The sequence below is a fragment of the Rhipicephalus sanguineus genome, chromosome 1 (genome assembly GCF_013339695.2).
Source record: "Rhipicephalus sanguineus isolate Rsan-2018 chromosome 1, BIME_Rsan_1.4, whole genome shotgun sequence".
Taxonomy (NCBI): Eukaryota; Metazoa; Arthropoda; class Arachnida; order Ixodida; family Ixodidae; genus Rhipicephalus; species Rhipicephalus sanguineus.
This window is the reverse complement of record NC_051176.1, coordinates 265,307,629-265,328,245: the sequence shown is the minus strand read 5'-3', so window position 1 is coordinate 265,328,245 and position 20,617 is coordinate 265,307,629. Positions and strand designations below refer to the sequence as shown.

General features: G+C 48.4%; 1 protein-coding gene across 2 annotated transcripts in view; it reads left to right on the top strand.

The window, feature by feature from the left end:
* The first annotated feature begins 13,303 nt into the window (after window positions 1–13,303).
* Window positions 13,304–20,617, top strand: part of LOC119378885 (synaptic vesicle membrane protein VAT-1 homolog-like) — a 54,494-nt gene continuing 47,180 nt past the window's right edge. The window contains exon 1 of one of the 2 annotated variants that reach the window (XM_037647942.2): window positions 13,304–13,639. In XM_037647942.2, coding sequence (XP_037503870.1) covers window positions 13,431–13,639 — 209 coding nt within the window. In that variant the 5' untranslated portion in view covers window positions 13,304–13,430. The remainder of the gene's footprint in view (window positions 13,640–20,617) is intronic. The other variant, XM_037647943.2, reaches the window with a different exon arrangement.

Sequence of the window (20,617 nt, the reverse complement as noted above, 5' to 3'; positions counted from 1 at the left end):
TATGCAAACTTCCTCCGCGATAAAAACGCCTCACTTCCAGCACTGCCCCAGCGCGAGCACTGCCGGACATTGACACTGTGAAGCAGCAGGAGTCACTGGCTGATTTACGGCGCCCTGATGGGCCTATCGGAGCGCACTCGGGCGATAAGAGAAATAAAGATGGAAAGTATATACGCGGCCGCCCTTGGCGCGATAGGCACGTCCTTTCGGCAATGTTTCGGCGCTTCCCACAAAGATCGGCCGATTTCCTTCTCTGATCGGCGTTGTCGCGAACGCCTCCACTCGCGGCTTCGCGACGTCATTCATCGCAGGTGCCCCGAGGGCCGCTCGCAGAATACGTGCTTGACGATACGGCGCTTCTTGCGCACGCGTACTCTATTTCTCCGTTGTTGTTGTTATTATCATGACTTCTCGTTCGAATCACGCTCGCTGGCCGGGGTGTGTGTGTGTGTGTGTGTGTGTGTGTGTGTGTGTGTGTGTGTGTGTGTGTGTGTGTGTGTGTGTGTGTGTGTGTGTGTGTGTGTGTGTGTGTGTGTGTGTGTGTGTGTGTGTGTGTGTGTGACGACTTCAGATGGGGGGGGGGTGTATAAATCATTTTCGTAATGACCAGTCTTGCATGAATTACTCAAGTGTGCCTTATAGAGTGCACACATTTAGTGTACGGCGGCAACGGAACTTTATGTATAAAGGAAAGCTTTACAACTGCTTTGAGGCCATCCTTTATGTCATTTTTTTTTAATTCTGACCTCCGCGTGCGGCTTACACAAAGCTAACGCAGCTGTCTTGATATCTCGGCTATGCATTGACCAACGGGTCCTGTGTGTGTTCTGGTTCTCCTGACTTATCCTGCTCTTGGCGGACAAAAATGCGACGAGATTTTCCTTTTTATAAAAATAAGGCTGTCTACCCTGTCGAAATGTCTTTTACGTATAGTGTACCCAGGAGCCACCAACGAGACCACGAAGTCCGGAAAGGTTGTAACATCAGTTTGTTAGTCACTGACAAGTCAAATCGAAGTCGGCCTAAAGAGAGGTGTGCAAGCATCATTATCATAATCGTCATGATCCTTGTGTTCACTGCTGGACGAAGGCCACTTCCACCAGCGATGCCTTGGTTTAGCTGATTCCACTGTATGCTTGCAATTTTTGTTTTTGTTTTTGTTTTTTCATCACCCAGCCTAACTTTCAGCAGCCCTCAACTGATCTTCGCTTCCCTTTCCCCCGGCGTAGGGTAGCCAACCGGACTGCTGTCTGGTTAACCTCCCTGCCTTCTCCTTTTCGTATTCCTTCCTTCCTTGGTACCCATTCCGCCAGTCTATACACTCTAAAAAGTAAAGGAGGAAATGGGGGGTCGAGGTTACTCCTTTAGGGGAGTAACTAACCTGCCACACCCATTACTCCTTTTTGGGGGTAACTGCGACGGGACGAACCGTTACTCCTCGTAGAAGTTGCTCCTTCAGGGAGTAACTGACTGGAGCAACGGATGCTCTTTGTGAAAACTCCCACGGGAGCAACGGTTACTCTTTCTCGATACTCCTCAAAGGAGGAACGGATAGTCTTTTTCGATACTCCCACGGGAGGGACGGTTACTCTTCATCAATACCCCCAAGGGAGCGACAGTTACTCTTTTCGATTACTCCTCTAGAGAGCAGCCGTTGCTCCTTTCCTAAACTCCTAAAGGGAGGAACGGATGCTCTTGGTCAATACTCCTATGGGAGTGACACTTGCTCCTTACAAATACTCCCGAGGGAGGAAAAGATAGTCTTTTTCAGTACTCCCAGGGGAGCGACGGTTTCTCTTTACAAGACAAGGAGGAATGGATGCTCTCTGTCAATACTCCCACGGGAGCAATGCTTGCTCTTTCTGAACACCTAAATGGAGTAACACTTACTCTTTCCCATTAGTCCCACAGGGAGGAATGTATATTATCTCTCAATACCCCCATGGGAGCGACATTTACTCTTTCACAACATTCCTCATCGGAACAGCATGCAGTTATAATCATCCTCAATACCTCTCGATGGAGTAACGTTTGCTTGTATTGAGTGCTCCTCAAGAAACCAGCAGTCCAGCTCTCCAATCGGCAAATGAAAAAAAGTTTTGAGGAACATGATTTTCATCGGGTTGCGCCAAGTCTGACACAACTGCTCCAGGAGAGGGTAGAAATCCAGATCTATTTGTGAGAAAAATACTTTATTGAAATCAGTCTGGCTGTTCACTGGCTCAAGATGGTTAGAGCCACACGGACGAGTGACGTCGGCCGCAAGACGCTCTGAACTTTCAGAACTTGACACAGGAGATCGAAGGTCCGCTGAGCTTTCTTGCCGAAAACAATGTTCAGCGCCCAGCATAGCGCGATTTGTGTGGCAATGGCTGCCAAAAGGCCGTCTCCAGGGGCGTAGCCACAAATTTTTTTCGGGGGGGGTTCAACCATACTTTATGTATGTTCGTGCGTGCGTTTGTATGTGCGCATGCCTATATACGCAAGCAAAACTGAAAAATTTCGGGGGGGGTTTGAACCCCCCCAGCCCCCCCCCCCCTCCCCTTGGCTACGCTCCTGCCAGTCTCCTTAATATCAAGGCCCTCCAGGCGCATAGTAAATACCCTTGAAGTCAACAAGCTTCCATTGTATGTCACTGTCGGCACATGATGCGTCTTGATGGGGTCCTACAAAAAAAAGGCACATTTTAACACAACGCTTGTTGCTTCATTATTACAGCAGCTGCTTCATGTAGCAACAGATAAAACTTAATGCTTTACGACACACTGACAAATAAATTAAATTGCAACTTATTTGCAAAACATGATTCGACACTGGAAGGAACATTCTTAACAAGTCAAAGCATTTGCAGTAAGGCTACAGGTTTATCCACAGGTTAGAGACTGGTCTCGTTTACACGGAAGCCAATTAATTGGTTCTGAAAAAAAAAAAACAGAGGCCTTTGCTGTCTGCAGGCAGCACTCATGCTATACTTTATAAAGTAGAACCCTGCTGATACATTTTTCAAGGCCATGTGCAAAAAGAATGTAGGAGCCAGGAAATGGAAAAAAAAAGTAAAAGTGAGAGTCGTAGTGAAATGCACAATCATATCTCAGTGGTTATTGATGGAAAAAAAAAGTGCAGCGTTGGCTCCTGTACCTTTTTTCCATCTGATCAGCACAATGCGAGCAAATTCATTGTGGTAGGTGGGAGTTGAGCTGTTATAATCAATTATCGACTTGAGAGACTTACTTTCCTGCACTAATTATAGATACCCATTGTGCCACGTGGCTCCTGCCATGATAACTTGAGTGTACATTTTTTCCGAATAAACCCAGTGTCTGAGTGGCCAGCACCTAAAACGGTATCTTGAAGCGACCATCCGTCGTGATCCTTTCACATCCATAAACAAGATTATCGCTGGATGCACCGGCGATAATGCCACGAGCAATGACGATCTCAGCTGACCTGCTCAGTATTTTCGGCATAGTGCCAGGTTGGTGTGGCTTGTAAATGGCCGCATGTCTTGCAACAGTGAAAGACCAAAAACACAGCCCTTTTTCCCAAACTTCACCACCACTGCACGCATTGGCACACTCGGCCATGATCTCATCAGTCGACAGAATTGTGGAGTTAAGAACTGCATTATCGACGAAAACATTATTGTAAGTGATTCCATTGGAGGCATGAAAGAACCGAGCATGCCGAGCATGCTAGCATGACTACAGCAATGACCGGCAAGTAAACAGAGTGCGAAAAGACCATGCCGTCTCTGGTCTTCATGGCCTTAATTTTGCCAACACCTCGCACAAAACACATTTTAGAACTATGTGACCTTACAGATGGCTGTGAATTGCAAAGGATTATTGAATAATTGATGATTGAATAAATGTTTAGGGGGTAAAATAGACTTCAAATCTTCCCGAAAAAAATTGTGAAATTAGAGAAAATATGCGATTTGTCGCATGTTTGACCGTATTTTTCATACTGATGCGGTCTAAGTAAAAATCCTCCACATCCGGCGTTTGATAGAAGACTTCGTCGTTAAGTAATGAAGAAAGTCTAATCAAATACTTTTTTGTATTAAGAAAATAATTTTTGAATTTGGCCCTCCGAACGCGCCCGCATTTCATTTTGTTGCCACTTCGCCGCAAAGCACGTGGTCGTTCTTCCAGCTGACACTCGTCACAGGCAGCGGCAAGATGCGAGATGTATGTCAGTGGCTCGTGAGTCTTCGAAAGTCTTGTCTCGTTGATGTCAGGGCGACGAGTAATGAATTCGCGTTACAATGTGAGCTTGCTTGGCGGGCCAAGTATGGACGCCCGAGAGCAGGGCGGCGTTGGCACAGTGTGCTACAGGGCCGTCTGCACAACTAGCATACACATATATACCGAAAGAAATAATGCACATTGTATACACTTTTTTTGGGGGTATACGTGTTGTGCAGACGGCCTCTAGCACATTGTGCCAACGACGCCATAGGCTGCTCTCGGGCGTCCATACTTCCCATTGGGCCCGCCAAGCAAGCTCACATTGTAACGCGAATTCATTACTCGTCGCCCTGACATCAACGCGACAAGACTTTCGAGCACTCACGAGCCACTGACATACATCTCGCATCTTGCCGCTGCCTGTGACGAGTTTCAGCTTCAAGGGCGACCACGTGCTTTGCGGCGAAGTGGCAACAAAAAGAAATGTCGGGCACTTACGGAGCGCCAAATTCAAAAATTATTTTCTTCCTTAAAACAAAAAATGATTTGATTAGACTTTCTTCATTACTTAACGACAAAGTCTTCTATCAAACGCCGCATGACAAGGATTTTTACTAGGACCGCATCAGTATGAAAAATACGGTCAAACATGCGACAAATCGCATAAGTTCACAATTTTTTCCGGGAAGCTTTGAAGTCTATTTTACCCCTAAACATTTTTGTACTATAATAAACTTTCCTGAAAATCATACTAGTATTAAGGTTGGTTAGGGGGAGTTGGAGATAGCACAAGAAAAAATTATATAACACAGATACAATGCAACGCCACCCGCTTTAGACGGCCGCTGGGGAAAACGAAGTTAACAGACTGGAAGAAATACCGTGATGCACATGAGAACAGACTCCACAAACCAGCCACAGCGCAGGAGTGGGGAGAGTACATCACTGAAATCCATGCTAAATTTACAAAGGCGTACCAAGCCACAGTGGACAGACCGGCAATAGACAACCACCTAGCACACCTGTGGGAGGCCCGACGGGGCCTTGTGAAAAGATGGAAACGCCAAAGGCTTAACCATAAATTGAAGCAGCGAATCGCCCAGCTAACTGATGAAGCCAACACCTACGCTGCAGTGCTCACACAAAACAATTGGCGAACTTTCTGCGACTCATTAAAAGGCACCTTAGGAACCAAAAAAACTTGGGCCATCTTGCGTGCAATGATAGATCCTGCTAGCACGAGAACTGAAACGACAAATACATTAACAAAACTAGCCGCTGAATATAACGGGAGCGCCGACCAACTTCTCGAGGAGCTTGCAAAAATCTATATTGGCAGTGCCAGGTCCTCGACGTCGGGAAATGCAACTGGGCGACAATACATGGGGTCACCCAATCCAAACTTAGACGCTCCAGTCACGGTGGAGGAGCTTTATTCAGCCGCTCAAAGCTTCCAAAGAAACAGTGCCCCGGGACCTGATGGTGTCACCAACGCTATGATCAGGAATCTAGACAGAGGAACATTACAAGATCTCACTGACTATTTTAACAGCCAAATTTGGACACCACAAGGAGACCTACCCGCCCCGTGGAAAAAGGCCAATATAGTCCTCATACCCAAACCAGGTAAACCCAAAACACTGAATAACCTTCGTCCTATTTCTTTGACTTCGTGTCTGGGGAAGCTGTTTGAAAAAGTCATACTGCAGCGACTTGAATTACATGTTGAAAAACAGCAGCTCATACCCACTATGATGTTCGGCTTCCGCAGAGGTGTCTCGGCACAGGACATTTTTCTCATACTCAAGGAGGAAGTATTGAATCCACCCTCGGGCAGTCTGGATAACATAATCTTGGCATTGGATGTGCACAGAGCGTTTGACACTATCTCTCACGAAACTATACTGCAAGGATTGGAAGATATTGGATGTGGCCAACGCATTTACAACTATGTTGAAACTTTTTTGCGCAACCGCACTGCAACTCTCGCCATGGGTCCTATAAAATCCAACCCCTTAAGTATGCCCAATCAAGGCACACTGCAAGGTTCTGTATTGTCTCCCTTTCTTTTCAATGTCGGGCTACGCAGATTGGCCATAACGCTGACTCATGAAACCCGCCTTGGCTTTGCAATGTATGCAGACTATCACCCTTTGGACCACACGGGGTTCCTACGGTGAACGCCAGGATACTCTGCAAACTGCCCTGAGTATAGTGGAAGACTACCTAAAAAAAGCCGGGATGAGGTGCGCACCGGCAAAGTCAGAATACATTCATATACGACCATATAGGTCCCGGTCTCGACGAGCACCTGAGCTAACATTTTACTTGGGAGGATCCCCACTCAGAAGAGTTAACACCCTTCGGATACTCGGCATGTACATTCAAGAAACAACGAGCGTCAAGGTAGCCCTGGATAAGCTGAGGTATACAATAAAAAGCCTGACAGGACTTATTAGAAGAATATCCAGAGGAAATAATAGCATGACTGAACACGACACGCTGAGGCTTGTGCAAGCACTGGTTTTGAGCCGGCTTACCTACGCGCTCCCTTTCCAGGTAACCCGCAAAACAGAGCAGGAGCAAGCCGACATATTAATTCGACTTGCGACTAAAGCTGCCCTTGGACTACCTACCAGTACAAGCACTCAACACCTGCTAGCACTGGGAGTGCACAATACTTTCGAGGAGTTGGCAGCTGCCACACTCATCTCCCAGCGAGAAAGGCTCTGCGGCACACCACAGGGGAAATTTCTCTTACAAAGACTCGGATTTCCAATCTCACCGCAATATTGTTCAGAAGCCACCGACCTACTCTCACAAAATCTCAGACAACGCATCGTGACGCAGCCAATCCCCCGCAATATGCATCCATATCACCATAAAGGACGCCGCAAAGCTCGAGTACAGAAGCTCCAACGACTAAAGGACCACCCTGACGTTTACTATACAGACGTTTGTCCCTACCCAAAGCAGCAAGGGCAAGCTCCCGCCTACGCTCTCGCTGTAGTCAACCGGGGCAAACTTGCCAACTCCGCGACCATACTTACTTCATCCTCCGCGGCAGCCGAGGCAACTGCTATCGCTCTCGCCATTCGAATGGCAGACCAACAAGGTATCTCTGCCTACGTGGTCTCAGACTCGCAGGCAGCTTGTCGAATGTACCTCAAGGGCATATTACCAACGAAGGCCATCCAGCTACTGGGAAGCGAACTCCTCTTTGATCAGGGGATAGTCTGGTGTCCGGCCCACACGGGCCAGGATGGAAATGAACTAGTTCATTGCCAAGCTTGAGTACTCAGCGGCCGAGCCCCAGGACGACCCGCCACTGAAGAGGACACAGATGATGGGGTGACACGGCGTGGCATCCTAGACAAACAAAGATTAGATCGCCGCATCGGGGCACCTCCTCACAAGGACCTCGACAGACACCAAGCACGGGACTGGCGCCGCCTGCAGACCAATACCTATCCGAATCTGCATAGGCTTCACGTCATGCACCCAGAGAGATATCCCAACGCATGCCCGTGGTGCGGAGATATTCCAACACTCACACACATAACCTACCGCTGTCCCGAGCGACCGGCTACAGTCGACACAGGACATACGCACCCAATACACACGTGGTCGTGGGAGGCGCGACTCGCTGAACGGACTCTGGGAAGCCAACTGGCAACCCTAAGTCAGGCCCGCCGAGCCGCTATAGCCAGTGGAGCCTTGGAAGAAGGGCCCCACCCGCAATGAACCACATTTTTTTTTTTCAATAAATGTTGTTTCTCTCTCTCTCTCTCTCTCCCGAAAACTTTTTAGAGTGTATAACTGAACACCAATCATATCCTCCCGGCGCATTACTTGGCCCAGTCGGGTCCAGCCGCCCCCCCCCTTCTTTTTTTTTCCTTTTAACGCAAACTGTAATATGGGTTACAACTCTTTGCTCTAAAATCCCCAGTGCTGTCTCCCTGTCACTTTATGTCACTGTACATGTTAGTCCCGGTAGAAAAATATCATTGTGCATTTTTCTCTTCAAGGATAGCGGTATAAGCTACCGGTCATAATATCGTAATGAGTGCCATAAGTGCTCCAACACTACACGACTCTTCCTCTTTGTCATTAACTAAGGATCTGAATCATGTTTTTTTTTTGCAAATCATCTCAAGCGTTGTTTCGATGTCATCTGCAAAGAACCGCTGTTGAATAAATTGAAATAACAACATTAATAATAATACGGGGAGTTTTATGTGCCAAAACCACGATATGATTATGAGGCGCGCCGTAGTGGAGGGCTCAGCAAATTTTATTGATCTGGTGTTCTTTTACGTGCATTGACATCGCACACTAGACGGGCCTTTAGCATTTTACTTCCATCGAAATGCGACCGCCGCGGCCGGGATGAAACCCAGGACTTTCGGATCAGCATTCGAGCACCATAACCACAGTAATACCGAGGTGAACAACCGCTGTTCAACCTCGCTTCTATAGCGCCTTCTCAGTCTAACATCCCGCCTTAAACGAGATGTATATTCTTTGAAGACACCTGCTAAGGCAGTCACAGAAGGATGGAGTCACATGTGCTCCCTGTATACCCCTTGACGACGCAGTCAATGACTGTTCGCATTTCTAGTGAATCGAATGCATTTTTTAAATTTATGAACGTCATATAAAGAGGTTTCTTGTACTCCGCCGATGTCTCGATACCCTTAGCATGGGAACAGGAAGAACAAGTGGCAGTTGGTTTGATGATAAGCAATTTATTTTTCTTGACAGTTGACCTTTTTCACTTTTCATATCGAAATTGGCCTTTGGTTACTGTAACCAATGTTCTTGACACGTATGCGCGGTTGCCCCTTTTGCGCATTTATATAGATATGCTTCCTTTTCAATAAATCTTTCATATAATATTAATAATATCTGGGGTTCTACGTCCGAAAATATGATTGTGATGGACGCCGTAGTGGAGGACTCCGGAAATTTTCACGATCAGGTGCTCTTTAACGTGCACTGACATCGCACAGTATACACGGGCCTCTACCGAATTTGCCTCTATCGAAATGCGACCGCCGCGGCCGGGATCGAACCCGCGACCTTCGGGTCAGCAGTCGAGCACCGTAACCACTGATCCACCGTGGCGGACAATCGATATTTCAGTTGGGAGCAAGCGGCTTGTCCTGTCGTCTGTCTGTGTTTTCGTCTATCGTGCGCTGAGTAATGGCATAAACGGGATCAGTTGTGAAATACCCCGCCCTGAGGCCAGCCTGTTCACTTTTTTTATCGAGGGAAAGGAGCGGCCTAGCTCTAACGGAAATTAATTTAGTGTATATTTTGCACAATACGTAAGCTAAGCCCTCACCCCCCCCCCCCCCCCCGTCCCTTTATAGGCATATGATTCTTCAATTCTTTAACGGCTACCTTCTTATGGATTGTTCAAATGTTGAAATTCTTCCAGTTCTCTGGTACATTTGAAGTGGGATGACAATGCGTATACGCGATCTTTTTTAAAGGGCCCCTAAACAACCTCTGAAATTACAAAGAACCAGCGCGTTATTCTCTCCTGGCGTTTCCCGTCCTTTCGGCACACAATTTGGGACGCCAGCAGTCTGTTCACGTGACGTCATGAGGCAATAAGCTCTAGATTGGTCCGCAAATGAGAGATATCAGTCGTGAATTGCCTCCTACCCTTGCCATGCAGTCGCACTCCGTTCTGCTGTTGTCTCGCATGGTTATCCTGCGCGATTAACTGATTTCACGTCGTGCGTTTTCGACTGCGCAAGAGGAGGTAACAGCGTGTTGGCGAAAAGCGCGAAATCCTGACAGCTCAACACATAGTGCTGACATTGTCGACGTGTTTTATGAAGAAATAAGCGGCGAGGAGAAGGTAGCGCCTGTTGGAAGGGCAGTGAAAAGATAAAAAATAATAATAATAATAATAATAATAATAATAATAATAATAATAATAATAATAATAATAATAATAATAATAATAATAATAATAATAATAATAATAATAATAATAATTGTTGGGCTTTAACGTCCCAAAACCACGACATGATTTTGAAAGACGCCGTAGTGGAGGGCTCCGGAAATTTCGACCGCCCGCGGTTCTTTAACCTGCACCTAGAGGCTAAACACACGGGCCTCAAGCATTTTCGCCTCCATCGCAAATGCGGCCGCCGCAGCCGGGATGGAAGGCGAGAAAGAAACCTCTCTCTCGTCTTTGAACTCGAAGTGGTTTAGTGGCCTTTTAAGTGCGATATCCCGTTGTACTATAGTACTTAAATACTGTGTGCTGCGCATAGGCGTGCGCAGGGTTCCCCATTAGGGGGGGCCGAAGATTCATCCCAGCGCCCCCCACCCTACTAAGTCCATGTATGGGGCAGATTTTGCGCCCCCCCCCCTCTTAGGTGACTAGAAGGGTCAATGTACGGGGTAGATTTTGCGCCCCCCTCTTAGATGATTAGGGGGGGCGGCCGCTCCCCCTGCCCCCCCTGTGCGTACGCCTATGGTGCTGCGTGTGCTCAAGACTGGCTCCGAGGCGCGCACTTGCACTGACTCAGAACCATTCCTTTCAGGAAACTTTTTTACGACCTGTTCCATATTTAAAATTATTGACGAATTTCATTTACCTTGTATCTAGGAGTGTGAGAACGTGGGTACACAAACACAAACCTTGAGCTCGTTCACAAGCAATGCTGCGCCTTTCACGGTACATTTACGGCCGCCCTTAGCACCTGCCTGCACAATGTCGCTTCACGTTTGTCAAAGCAAGGCTGAGCAGGCCCTTAACATCTGCACTGCAGGTTGCCTTCTCACGTTAAAAAGAAAAGACCTGTTTCATGTTTTGAACGTGCTATACCGCAGCGCTTTACTCAAACTATATATGGCGTCAGTCATCCGTTACAGCCGCTAAGTAGCATGTGCAACTCGCGTCACCCCAGCTGTTGTTCGCCTCTCACCGGTGCAACGAGAGCCGTGTGGGAACCGACAGGTCGAAAGTGATCCCAGCGTCATTGTTTTGCGAGCGAACAGACTTCACGTACCGCGTGCATCGGATGCGGCATACACAAACAATACGTCTGTTGAGAAGGCGGTGCCGTTCCGCGCGCACATCCAGAAGCCAGTCTAAACGGGCTCGGCTTTCGATGCCGCATGCGGCTCCCCTGGCCGTTCTCTGAGACGCGGAGGCGCGCTCTATTGCTCAATCGAAGCAGAGGCGCGCAAGGGTTAACTTGTTCGTCTGCAGAGACTTTGGGAACGCTACAAGGCTCCGTTCAATAAACACGGTAGGTCTCCACTCAGTGACAACAAATGCAGATTCAAATAAGCTGCGAGTACAGCGCGCTATGCGTAACCACCACGACATGCCTCATAGTGCATCTTGTCGTGGTTTGGGACGCGATATCCCAGAACTTGACTCAATCTTTAACTTTATTCCACGCTGTCTTCCAAGAGACGAGCTGAAGGAACAATTTGTCACCGCTCTTCATAGTTGTAAGAAGTACACACACACACGAAGAAAGATATCGAAAATGACAGTTCCATACGTACAAACCACTGCTTCGCGTTACACGGCAGCGCGCTCTGCGCTTTACAAAGAATAGTGATTAAGAAATCGTTAGTGCATAAAATGTAAATGAGTTAGTCAAACTCAGAAAATGTATTTCAGTGAGCGTACGCATAAAAATTATGTTCTTATTTGAACTAATTGCGAGAACAAAAAGCGCAGCTTGTGATGCGTATGCCATTTTGTCAAACTTGAAGCACGCATGAGTCGACGAGGAGTAGATCCATCATTCTGCAACAACTATACACGTAAGTTTACTTTTGATTTCGCTATCTTTTAATATCATCATCGGGCACAATGGGTGGTTAATATTGCTGCTATATGGTAATTACTAAAATGTATGACTAAGCCACTGGGTTGCATCAAGTGCGATCTTTATAAACCCTAGCCCCATCATGCACAGGTTGGTTAGTTGGTATTTTGGAGGCCACAGGGAAATGCACGCGGTGAAAACTTCGGCTTGGCTGTTTATATTTAAGCTGCAAACGGCGCAAAATACAGGGACGCGGAAGAGGCACACAAAAACACGCACTGGGCGCTGCTAAAGAACTTGTATTAAGTAGCTATTACTGGTGGTCATATGTTCCTGGTAATACATCCAATGTAAGATCTTTAAGCTAAATAACGTTGAAGTAAAGGAAATGCAGTGCCACCAGCGACTTGCCCCGCCTGCGCGATAACCTGCAGAGAGTGAGAGATGGAAAGAAAATGCAGGAGGGTAGATCTGACACTCCGACTTCATCTTCCCAAGTTCTCATAAGGCAGAAGTTCAGGGGAAGCTGGAGGCTTGGAAAGATGAAAAATCCTCGAGCAGGGCCCAGGGGACACCGCTAAGGCCGACGTTTCGACAAGTGGTCTTGTTTTCTTCAGAAGAGCAACTGAAGAGTTGCTGCTTTGAAGAAGACAAGATCACTTGTCGAAACTTTGACTCTAACGACACCCCCTGTTCGAGGATTTTTAATCCTTTCCCCAGTTCTCGTTATACCTTTACACAAAGTGATAGTTGCTAGAAATTTCTGCAGAGGTACAATAAGATAAACCGAAAACCAGCCCTAACGCTATTCCGAAATATCATATGGCGATGCAAAGCAGCGGATTAAGTAACCTCTACGCATTTACCAACGCGAGCTCGTTTCGCTGACTGGTAAGACGTGTAGATCAGATTGATGGCTCTTTACACGTCACCCGAATTTCTCCGCACGCCACTTTCTCGAGCGAGAGTCGCTTGCAAGCAGCGCACCTCATCGCTCATGGACACAATGGAGAGCGATGTCAAAGGGACGGGTTACTTCGCCGTGAGGCGACGTTGTTCGTGGAGGTGGTGGCAGCAATGGTTTATTCGCAGGGTGCCGCCGCCCGCCACACAGAACGCGGCGCGCAGCCGTCGCAGCGCTTGCTTGGCCCCGGGTGAGCGGGCTTAGCCACACTGCTCGCCGCCGCCGCCCGCGGACTACTTTCGTCGCGAGAGTGTGCGTCCGCGTCGCCTTCTCACGCCGCCTGCGCAGCCCGCGATGCGCGCGCGCGTTGCTTTTCTTCTAGCTGTCAAACGCTGCCGCCAACTGCCACCAGTTGAGTCACAGTTCGCTAGGCTCTGCACGTCTGCTTCTCGGTGATCCGCTGTCGCAGGCTGAGCACCGTTCGAGTTTTTCGCGTAGGCCTTTAGCTGTAAAGAGCAACTCGTCATGTCCGAGACCGAAGCAGCAACAAAGACGGAGGAACAGAAGCCGGCGGCAGCGGCCGCCCCGGCGGAGGAAGCGGCCGCCGCTCCACCGGCCAAAGAAATGCGGGCCATCGTCCTCACCGGCTTCGGGGGCCTCAAGACTGTCAAAGTTCTCAAGAAGCCCGAACCCGCCGCGGCCGAAGGAGAGCTGCTCATTCGAGTCAAGGCCTGGTAAGCATGCTCGCACCGAGCTCCCCGGGCGCTCTTTTTTCGGCGCGCTCACGCGGGCTCGAACTGCCGAAATTCGGAATGGGCGGTGTCTGTTAAGATTGGCCGCTGCGGACAGGCTACCAGACGAGGTGCTGCCACAGCCGAACCGGGCCCCTCACGAGCCCGCTTTGTGGTTGTGACAGTTCCTCCGGTTGGAGCCAACACCCCCGTCAAGTGGGATCGCGCTCCCGCCTTCCTACATCAGTTTTTGGCCCGACAGCAGGCGCGAGATGCGAGCTTTTTTTTTTTCTTTGCTCCCTTTGGTTTGGACGCTGTGCGTGCAACAATCCGGTAAAAAAAAGTTCCGACTAATAATGCGAATTTCTCGAGTTGCCTCTGTCGAGTACTTATTTTTAGTTTTCGCCAGTTTCCGTCAATAAATTTAAAATCCTAGAAGAGTGGAAAGCACGCCCGTGCGGATTATTAGTATAGTGCGCTGGAAACTGCTCTGCGGTTCCGAGGGCGAGAGGCGGCGGCGGTTCTTGGTACTTTTGTTTTTAGAGCAACAGCTGTACGATTCGCCGCAGTATTTCTTGTGCACTTCAGCGGTGCTAGAAAAAATCTCTAGCCCTATTCTGGTTGTTTGTTGCGTCATATTCTTTGTCTGACACCTGTTTACATCCTCCAGAACTAATATAGCTGCTGCGAATTACTGATAGCTGTATAGCGGCTTAATATAATGGCGTAGAACTTTTATTTAACTTTGGAGGGGAAGGAGACCGGCCGTGCGGTGTCAAATCATCCGTAGGACGTCACTCTTTCAGCCCCTCCTTCTCCTTTATATTTCAATGCTCCTTCCACCTCCTTTCGACTAGACGAATGAGGTGAAAGCCAAATAAATGCTCCATTCATTCTTTACTTTTCCGGTTAAGGATATTTAGCACGGAGTAGCGACACAGAGTTGACATTTGGCATTTAAAAAAAAAGCGCGTTTTTTCTTTTTTTTTTTCAGCACTGGTAGCACGGTAATTCGCGTCCCGTGCTGTTCGGTTACAGTCTGTGCTGCACAATTGTGTGCAGGGATAATGCCGCGGTCATTCTCGGTTACGTTGTAATGCGACGTAAAAACTTTAAACAGGCATGGGTATTTACTTAGATGGTCAGTTGACTTCAGATACGTTCAGCTGACCGTAATTGTCAGCCGCCTGCACGCTTTATCACAGGAAACAGCGAGCACCATTAGTTAGCTTGAAGCAGGGGCGTAACCATGCAGGATTCGGGAAATTTTGGTGGTTCTGCACCCCCCCCCCTCCCCCTACCTTACTCTCTTCTTGCGTGTCTGTATTATGCCTAAAATGGTGTAAAATATTTTCTTCGGGGGGGGGGGGTAGTTGAATCACTCTTTCACCCCTCTTCCCTGAACTACCAGTGGCGAGAAGGACGGAGGGAGTGACAGGAGAGGGTGTTTTGTCTTTGCTATATATACATAATACATGCTTGGTTAAACGTAATAGGCAACCTGTTTTTGTGCGAAATAGCGAGGTTAGTTTGTTTCCGCAGCATGACTCAGCCGCCAGCGCACGCTCAAGGCGGTGTCGTTGAGTCACTACGATGCGCCGCGGTGAACGGCTCAGAGGATGCGTGACAGCGTATGCGTGTATGCCCCTTCGTACGCTTCGCGTCCGGTTTATTGCCATCTTCCAGCATGTTTGGTGTTCGGTCGAGCAGAAAGAAAAAAAAAATCTTGCTATCTCGTAGAAATACAATAGCTTGACTTGCCGCTTATCCAAGCGACTCCGTTGCGGACAATGCGAGGGGATATTGCGTAAACCCTCAAACGAGTACGCACTGCTTTGCCGGATTTGCGCTCAATTTATGGTTTGATTTAGTTGATGCCGTGCATGACCCCGCACCTTACAACGTAATGAGGTAGTAGCGTGGGCGTATTTACTAGAGCCGGGCTCAAACCCCTTTCCCAAGATCGACTTGAGCTGTTCCCTCTCGAAAGAGCATCGCCCTTGGTAGTGATCAACCCTTTCCCGTGAAAGTGGGCGGGCAAGCAAACGTCACTGTTACTCTACACGCATTTAGGCATAACCACGGTTGAACCGGCGAAACTGCGTTGCGCAGTATCAGTGCCGAGGCACTGGCTTCCGTGGCTTTGCCGGTGGAACGTCAACCACGAACTCGCGGTTCAACACACTTATACTTCCTAGTACGCTAAAGGATTGAAGAATGATGTAAGCGTATTTAGTCTGCGCATTAGTTAGCTTAAAATACTGGCACCATACTGTGAAATAAGGCGCGCTTATGGGCGTGTCCCGGGTTGGGTCGGATAGGAGTTAAGCGAATGCGGCGTTATTTCAGGGGCTGCACAACGCAGCTGTGAAGCTTTGCCTCAAGACACGCTTGCCTCCGCTGCTCCACACTGCTGGCAGAACCTTCTAAATGCCTTTTGATGCCACTTGCGGGCGCAGGTGATCGCCTTTATTGTAGCTCAGCAAAAATGCTCTTCGAAAGGGTAGTAAAGGTTATTGCTCCGCATGATTGACGCGCCGAAGTAGTTCACCGCGCTGGGTGTAGTACCGAAATAAAATTCGACAGCGGAAACGAGTTGGGGGCTTTTGGTTCTTCATTGTTCGGCACAGCACGTGACTGCCTTGGCTAATTCTGAAGCGGACTTGAACTTTGATTAGCCGCAATAAAGAGAAATCTGTATTTGAGTACACGCTGAGGAGGAAGTTGGCATACACTTGAAAGTAGCGACGTGTATACGAAGGAAGCTCGCTCGTCTTGTTGATATCTTAATAAACGAGCGCCCCGCCCTTCCAGCGTCAATTCCAGCTGGTTGACCTACTGACGATTGGCTTGCGTTCAGTAATCTCAAGAACATGCGAACGCTGCGGTGGCAAGTGGCCTGTATACAAGATCAGCTGCGCAGTGTCGATCTACCATGTTATAGTTCATGCATTTTATTAGGAAGCGCCCGATCGCACTGGTCGGTATTCCTTTGCGAGACGCGGCAATGCAGTCTTCATACCGAGCTCATCGGCCCGACAACGTTTGCAAATCCAAATTGAGCTGGAAGGTATCGATTTGCATTCTTGTCGAACTGTTTGGCAACCCTCTTGCCGTGCGCAGCTCACTGGCACCGTTGCTGCGACGTCCGCTATTTTTTATATATTTATTCATTCTTTTTTTTTTTACACAAAGGCACGATGTGCAGTCGCCCATCTTGCCTCCAATGGGCCCCTGCAGACGGTGGGGACCCGTGTCGAATGCAGTAAGGTTATTCGCTTCTTCACCCCTCGGGTCTCGCGTATTTCTCTACTTCCTGCACAGCGTCGCGCGTATTTTTTTTTTTTTAACCACGCTTTCGAGTCAAGCAAGGTGCGCATCTGGGTTTTCATGATGCCAAACCCAATCGGCAAGTCAAAATGAGTAGTCTTTACTTTTTTTTTCTATTCTTTTTTTATGCGCTAAAAGTTGCACCCGTGGCACGCACTTTTGGTGGGCGGCCTTTATCGGCGCGTGGTTCGCTTGTGGATCAAAGCATTTTCTCGATCCCTCCCCGGGGAGCTTGTTATCGAGTGCGCGTGACGGACAGGCCTTTGTATATTGCTGTCCACATGATAAGGGCCGTCTGCTGTGCAGCACAATTGTGACTTGTAGCCTAGGCGTCATTGCGGCGCGAGTTCAGCCTATAAAAGGCTGTACCAGCCGACAACATTTCTATTGGATTTGTAGAGTGCGCTGCTTTCGGCCGCGTTTGTCGCATGTTTTCGCGTTTTCTCTCGCCGTTATGCGCTGCCGCCAAATCCTGGTGTTAACGAAAAGTGGGAGGAAGGGGGGACAGTGGCGTACGCCAGGGGGGTGGCACACCGGGCCCGTGCCCCCCACCCCGATTTTTTTTTTTTTTGCCATGGCATACAGAGCACAAAATGACACTCGACCACACCTGCCTGCCCTTCCCGCAACTCCCCCCCCCCCGGAGAACGTTTGTGCCTAAGCCCCTCGGGGGGGGGGGGGGGGGGGAATAGCTACCCGTGTTGTTCGGGCCTGGGAGCTGCCTGCTGCTGCCGCCAGGTGCTCGTCATCTATTCGTCGACCTGCGAATATTTGGACTGAGTAATTCACCACTCTTGAATATGTCTGAAAAACAGTGAATCCGAAGTGCAACTGAGCTAGCTCTTGTCAATTTCGCAAACCAAACCAAGCGCAACCGCATGGCCACGCGAAAAACTTGGTTTTCTCTGTGCCTAGCTGTACTAAACTAGTGCAATGCAACGAATGTGTTCTAGAAAACTAATAAAGCTTAATTGCTTGTTTTGCACGGCGAAAGACAACGTACGTTTTTTTTTTTTTTTTTTCTGGGTGTGGGTGAGGGGATACGCATTGTTCAAAAATCGTGCTGCTGACAGGGGTCGCTCACGCCCCTCCAGTTTCAAAAACATTATCTATATATTAAATTGAGTATCAAGAAATAGTGCAGACGGACTTGAAGACGAGTCTCGTATAATGCATGTGTCTGCGACAACTCCCTGATTATGTATATCTTTAAGTTGATTCATAGGATTCATTGATTCGAGGAACATACCAAGATTCACAGTACATGCTGCAAATAGAAAAAAAAATTCGCAGTAATTGCCTATGCAACTAAGCTATTTTAATTGATTTAATATCATTAAGCAACATGTTTTAATTGCAGCAATGTAATGCTCAAAAATCTGTTCATTTAGAACTGACTTGCGACAGTTTCGAGAAATCGTACTCAAAATCTGCAGCGAAAAGACAACTCTGTATGCTTTAGGAGCCAACTTATCATAAAGTAACTTTTGTCTGGTGATAGAGCGAATTCCCTAACGGGGAAAACACTAAATATACAATAGGTAGTTTTAGAATAGCGTACGCTAAGTTAGCGTTAGCGTTTGCGGCCCGCTATTTCCGTCACTTAACGGGAGCCCGCAAGCGGTTAGCGTACGACGCATGCGCAGTTGCGTGAAAAGCCAACGCAAAGCTTTGCGTACGCTATTCTAAAACTGCCTAATATGGCAGTGCAGCCGCACGTGTCAGATGACATTAATAACTTGTCAAGTTCTCGCAGTAATTGAAGCATCTGCCTTGTGTATTGTGTATAGAAATTTCTCCATGGCATTAGTCTGCTCTTGCTCAAGTAACGCTGGGCACTAACATCTTCAGCATGCGTCACCACATGTGGCGTTTGCACGAACCTAACAAGAGCCACTCGAGTGTGTGTGCCGGTCAGAAATATGTCGGTCAGGCACACGTACTCTGGTCCGGTTGGGTCATCCCGCCTGATGACTCATTCCCTGTCCGCTTGGCGAGGTGTGGACAGATAGTTTCGCAGCCGGCAAATAATTGCCGTTTGAGATTCCTCTGAGTCGTCATTGTTACAGAGAAGCGAGTAGTGTTAATCGTCAACTCATCGGATATTCGTTCTCGCGGTCAAACGAACGTAGTGGTATCTGTCAATCGACCTTATCGGCCTTTTTTTGCCTAGCGCTGTCGTCAGTTTTTGTCGGGAAGTTGCGCAACCTGTATTCGTCATACGCGGGGTTGTCCCGTTCCTGCGGTGTTCCTCCCTGTCTCAAATGCGCAAATTTCCGTTGGAGCTTCGCTATTATTCATATGAGGTGTTTATGTCAAGCTAAGACTTTTGAGGCAGACCGGTGTAGCAGTGTAAGATTCCAACAATTTACTGGATCAGCGTGATAGTGTTGGTGCCAGTGACTGGATATCAGGCACGTGTTTGCCGATTAATGTGTCAAAAGGGTACAAATATAGCCGGTGGCGAATAGCTTCGAAATCGAAAAGCATATGCGCTCCTCGGAGGACTCGTCACGCGATTAGTTGTGTTCAGCGTTGACCGCGGTTACCGGAGCTGCGTGAGCGCAGCCGAGTAAGCGTAATTCCTGTGATCCAGGCCTTTACCCATTTTATTTAGGTAAAAAAAAAATGCTTGTTGTAGAATACGCGGAGGACAAACTGAGAATTCTTAGGCATGCCGCGGCATCGATCATACGTATCAACTGGACTCGATAAACGCGTTAATTAATAACTTGCAATTTATTATTTTTTCTATATTTAACACACCCCCGAAGTCAGTCGCTCGTCCACGCACCCTTCCTTGCATCCCAGTGTATGCCTTCTGCATCAGCGAAGATGCTGCCTTGTGTCTGCGCAGAATCTGTCAGTCTTTTCTCCATATTCTTATTGCTTGGCACGTAATAATTTACCTTGAATGCGTTGCATCTGCTTTACATAGACCCTGCTACTTCTCAGGGACAGCTATCACATTGTTCGGTACATAGCCCCCGCTACTTCCTCTCAGGGACAGCTATAGCATCGTTCGAGATGTCGGTTCCACTCGCTAAGCGTTGAAATGCTGGCGGGTCTGATGCTTTCTAGTGAACCGAATAACGGGTACCGAAGGTTGACTTGGGACTGGCTTGTGCTGCACACGTTACATTTAGCTGATGGGCTTCGGCGTAATGTGGAGCCGGCGTAATGTGCGCTTGTTCTCAGGCCGTGCGACCGTCTCTGCGGAGTGTCGCAGAATAATTTCACGTCGTCGCGTTGGCCGCCCGGCAGCTCCCGCCCCTGTCGCGTCTGATCGAGTGACCGGCGGCGTCAACAGGCTGCTATTGCCGTCCGCTGGTTTGCACAACCAGGTCGATACTGGGGCGATCGAAGGGGTGCAGCCCCCTTCTAAGTGCTCACTCGCCGCTGGGAGCGACTCCGTGCGGCCGGAGTATACGTTTGTTTGGCAAAGCTCTTGAAGGGCGCATATGTCAGTCGACGCGGAACGGCTCGTCTGTGTGTCATGGGCTATTCAGCGCGTGCGAGTCAGCCGAGTTTGAGAATTTGCTCGACGTCTGCCGGACGCGGATCGTATTCTCGAGAATCTGCCGCGTCGTGTCGCATCGTTACAACCTTGCGTGGCGCAAGTGTATACTGACATTTGTGTATTCAAGCTGA